Source organism: Drosophila montana, unplaced genomic scaffold (assembly GCF_035044405.1).
Source record: "Drosophila montana isolate Dmon_TW-CO22-7 unplaced genomic scaffold, ASM3504440v1 contig_2715_1, whole genome shotgun sequence".
NCBI classification, from domain to species: domain Eukaryota; kingdom Metazoa; phylum Arthropoda; class Insecta; order Diptera; family Drosophilidae; genus Drosophila; species Drosophila montana.
This window is the reverse complement of record NW_026997586.1, coordinates 61,263-65,801: the sequence shown is the minus strand read 5'-3', so window position 1 is coordinate 65,801 and position 4,539 is coordinate 61,263. Positions and strand designations below refer to the sequence as shown.

The 4,539-nt window shown below is 41.9% G+C and overlaps 1 protein-coding gene across 1 annotated transcript; it reads left to right on the top strand.

The window, feature by feature from the left end:
- The first annotated feature begins 575 nt into the window (after window positions 1-575).
- a6 lies at window positions 576-2,750 on the top strand. The gene is made up of 2 exons (XM_064684182.1): window positions 576-894; window positions 964-2,750. Exon 2 carries the CDS (start codon window positions 966-968, stop codon window positions 2,247-2,249), a length of 1,284 nt encoding a protein of 427 aa, XP_064540252.1. The 5' UTR covers window positions 576-894; window positions 964-965; the 3' UTR covers window positions 2,250-2,750.
- The last annotated feature ends 1,789 nt before the right edge of the window (window positions 2,751-4,539 follow it).

Genomic DNA, 4,539 nt, shown 5'->3' with positions numbered 1-4,539 from the left:
TAAGCAGCTCAAAATTTGTGGGTGGCGCCAATTTTTACTTAACGTTTTTTTTATTATTAAGTTTCGTTCGTACTGGCTGTCGTGTCGGTAGGTTTCCTTTGTCAATTGTCGTCCCAACTCAAATCTGACCCGAAGGTCGACTTTCAGCGGCGTTCGTCTTGCAACAGAACTGACAAATCAGTACCTAGCCGAGCCTCCGATTAGGGGCAATGGTAGAAAAGACGGACTTGACAATTTTTATTAAAATTTACCACTAACTTAATTCTAATACTGTATGTATGCAAGCACTTAAATATTTCTGGCAGAGATAATACTTTATCAGCATATGCTTAAAGCATTTTGACTACGCCATTACTAAACTACAAATTATTATTTTTAAATATGTCTGGGAAAATTTCAAATATCAACATTTTGAATTCACGCGCCGTTTAGGTACAGCAGCTGATTAGCAGGGACAACAATCATTTAGCGAGGTCACATTTGTACACCCAAGCGCAGTGTTGCAGTGTCCGACATATCGATAACATTGCCATCGATGCACTTTCTTACATCCCTACGCAAAAATAAACAGCACGAAAAAAAACACTACAACAAAAACAAAAGGCAACACAAACTGAAAGCGATAAACTGCGACAAAAACAAAATTTTATATTTGCGCTAAATACGAATACAAAAAATGGTTATTAGAAAAAAGTAAATTTACTAACAATTGGCAACATTTCGAGCAAAAACTTTTGTGGATCTAACGCAATTATGCAAGTTGCAACTGCGGCAACAACTAACTGTACTTGGTGGTAGGCCTCCTGGTGGTTGCGCAGAGACTCCACAAATCGGCGATGCCAAGCGGCGCTTGGAAGTTTTTTTAAAATCAAAATCACAATCGAATCAGCAGCTGTAAGTAAAACTGTCAAAATAAACCGATTCCGAAGTAAGCTCTGATAGATTTGCTTTCGCATTTTACAGCAATGAATACCAAACATTCCGAACCATTCTACATCTCATCCAATTTGTTTGACAATAAGCGCCTTAAGCGCCGCTTGAGCAAATGGATGGAACGCCTGCGGGAACGGCAACAGCTCTACATGGCGCCCGCCACCAAGACTGAACGTAGCGGAGGAAAACGTTGCCATCTAATGATGTTATCGCGGCGTCACGTGGCTGCTGCGCTGCCCGCGGACATCACAATTGATCTACTGTCGGATGATGATGATGACGATGACCACAAAGCGCCCGATTTGTCAGTAGCCAATGGACACCATCTGCCACCATCTAGGCCTACGCCCGGCAGCTTGCAAATATCGACGATGCCGAACATAAGCCTAGTGCCGGTTGAGTTGGCGCCGGCGCACAGCTCTACCATGTTGCTGATGCCAGCTGCCAGCAGAGGTCGGGGAGGCGATGATGGCAAATTATTTCGTCCACGAAAACGTTATGCAGATGTCACCACCACGTTTACCGACAGCATTGTGCTCACCAGTGACGAAGAGAACGGCATGCTGAACTACAGCAGGCGTCAATTGATGCGCTCGCCGCCACCATTGGCGCCGCTCACATTTTCCGATAACATGGAAGAGGTGACCGTGTCGCTGGTGCCCCGAACTTCAACTACTGCCAACTGTCAGGCGCGCCAGAGACGCCGCCAGCCACGAGACGCATCGTTTAGCCAGCCAAACAGTTGCAGCAGCACACCCAGCAACACGGCCACAAACCACTTCGATGGTTACCTAAATGTGGATGTGGGCAGCGATGTGACGGCCACACTACCGGATGAAACCACCGTACATACGGTGATCGCAAATCGCATCTACGAGCTGTCGCTAAGTAAGCTGCGTGAAGGACTCGCCTCCAGTGGTGTGCCCGAATACGCACATGATCTGCTGCCGGAACAGCTGCAAAAGCTGTCGCCGGCGATGCGTGCCAAGGTAGCGCCCATGGTGGCACCGTCGCCACCGGCGCCCATTTCGCTGAAGCTATCCAGCGACCTAAGCATATCACTGATCTCAGACGACGACGAGTGTGATGGCGGAAATGCTGGCAGCGGCGGCTATTGCAAGAGCACAGATGTGCCACATCCCGTGGTAGCGGCCGAGGCACACGCTGCCGCCAAGCTACTGAAACAGCAACAGCCACAATTGTCTGTGGTGCAGCATCTACAGTATCCCGGCCATGGCTCACCCGTAGCTCTGCCGGTCGTAGCGCCGCCGACTTTGACAGGGCCACAGTCGACAAGGCGTCGCAAACTAGGTTAAAAGTTCTTGGAACGCCACTAAATCATTCCCCGACCCGAACACTTGCATCATCCCCCCCGAGATACAAAACAAATGTAGCGGTCCAGAATTTTTTCTCTAACTAGCCTCTAGTGCAAATATATATAACATATTTACATAGAATTGTAGTTCCCGATTCTTTGCAGTTTCAGCAGTTCCGAGCATGGTGCAGATTGTGTTTCTCTTTCATACTCGCTTGTGTCTGCCATCTCCCATCTTGCATCTCTCTCATACTTTAAGCCTTTTTGAACGTACAAAATCGGGCAGGAAAAGTCTGCAAAGCTTACAAAAAACAGTAAAATTATAAACAATAATGGAATAATATATTTATGCGAACGGGATACACAATATTTATGTAATATAATTATAGACAAAAGTAGATTTATATTTGTATACGAAAACTATACAACTGTTATCTGTACAATTTGTATTCGTTTGGACAGTTTTATGTACATATTAAATATATCAATTGTCATTGTCCAACTTGTCTACATTCTTAAATAGAACGTAACCCCGGCTCTCGATGTTCTTATCCTCTCTATGAGAATACCATAAAATGATATTAATATGCAATTTTCCTGGTTGATGTAAGCGAGTAACTGGCTGATGTAAGCGAGTAACTGGCTGATGTAAGCGAGTAACTGTTTGATGTAAGCGAGTAACTGGTTGATGTAAGCGCGTAACTGGTTGATGTAAGCGAGTAACTGGCTGATGTAAGCGAGTAACTGGCTGATGTAAGCGAGTAACTGTTTGATGTAAGCGAGTAACTGGTTGATGTAAGCGCGTAACTGGTTGATGTAAGCGAGTAACTGGTTGATGTAAGCGAGTAACTGGTTGATGTAAGCGAGTAACTGGTTGATGTAAGCGAGTAACTGGTTGATGTAAGCGGGTAACTGGTTGATGTAAGCGCGTAACTGGTTGATGTAAGCGAGTAACTGGTTGATGTAAGCGAGTAACTGTTTGATGTAAGCGAGTAACTGGTTGATGTAAGCGAGTAACTTGTTGATGTAAGCGCGTAACTAGTTGATGTAAGCGAGTAACTGGTTGATGTAAGCGAGTAACTGGTTGATGTAAGCGAGTAACTGGCTGATGTAAGCGAGTAACTGGCTGATGTAAGCGAGTAACTGGCTGATGTAAGCGAGTAACTGTTTGATGTAAGCGCGTAACTGGTTGATGTAAGCGACTAACTGGTTGATGTAAGCGAGTAACTGGCTGATGTAAGCGAGTAACTGGTTGGATGTAAGCGAGTAACTTGTTGATGTAAGCGCGTAACTAGTTGATGTAAGCGAGTAACTGGTTGATGTAAGCGAGTAACTGGTTGATGTAAGCGAGTAACTGGCTGATGTAAGCGAGTAACTGTTTGATGTAAGCGAGTAACTGGTTGATGTAAGCGAGTAACTGGTTGATGTAAGCGAGTAACTATTTTTAATATGACCAACATAGAGATTACTCAAACCTAAACTTATGTTATGCTGATTTGTAAATAATAAATTTGTTGGGCGCTATATTTTTCGCTGTAAACTCTATAGTAGCCGCATTTCATGCATGTAAACTAAACGAGGATAAAACATATTTAAAGCTGATTTTTTTTTTTGGCCTGATAGAAAATAACATAAATTTAATATTTACCTTATAAAGTCATACCCTGTAACTACAAATTGGATTGTTTAAGCCATATACTAAAGTAAAAATCTATGAGGCATATTCTATCTTTATTAATATATAAATTATTTAATAGAATCAATTAATGTATGTTTATGTGCGGAGACCATATGATGTGGTTCTTATTTTTACAGCCTGTTTTCTTATTTTGGGATGAAACAATATTTTGCAAATTAATATTCAGGAGTTGTATATATTCCTTACAGCCGAAAATGTAAGAAATATATATCGAATTCGTACAACAACAGGGAAGGAAAAAATTAGAGACTGATTTGAAAAATTTGAACATTAATTGTATATATATATAATAAAATATGTATGCATGTATTATATTTGTTTTTTTTTATATATATATAATGCTTTTTTTAAGCAAATGAAAGACAGACTGTTGCATTAAGTTCATATTTATTTAATCTGTGAAATTGTACATTTTAATGCGAATTTATTTATTATTATTTCATTTGTCTGCGCTTTGAAATTCTTTTTGCAAATTGGCCACACCGGCGCAATTGGCCAACGCATGCGCCATTAAAATTATCCCGCGTACCGCGTTTAGGGCGGAAACGTATTCTGATATACCAGAAATAATTTTGCTGTTGAGTGTTAAAAC

What these genes read in the sequence shown, in the direction of transcription:
- a6 (XM_064684182.1), top strand. Translation starts at nt 966, where the DNA reads ATGAATACCAAACATTCCGAACCATTCTACATCTCATCCAATTTGTTT.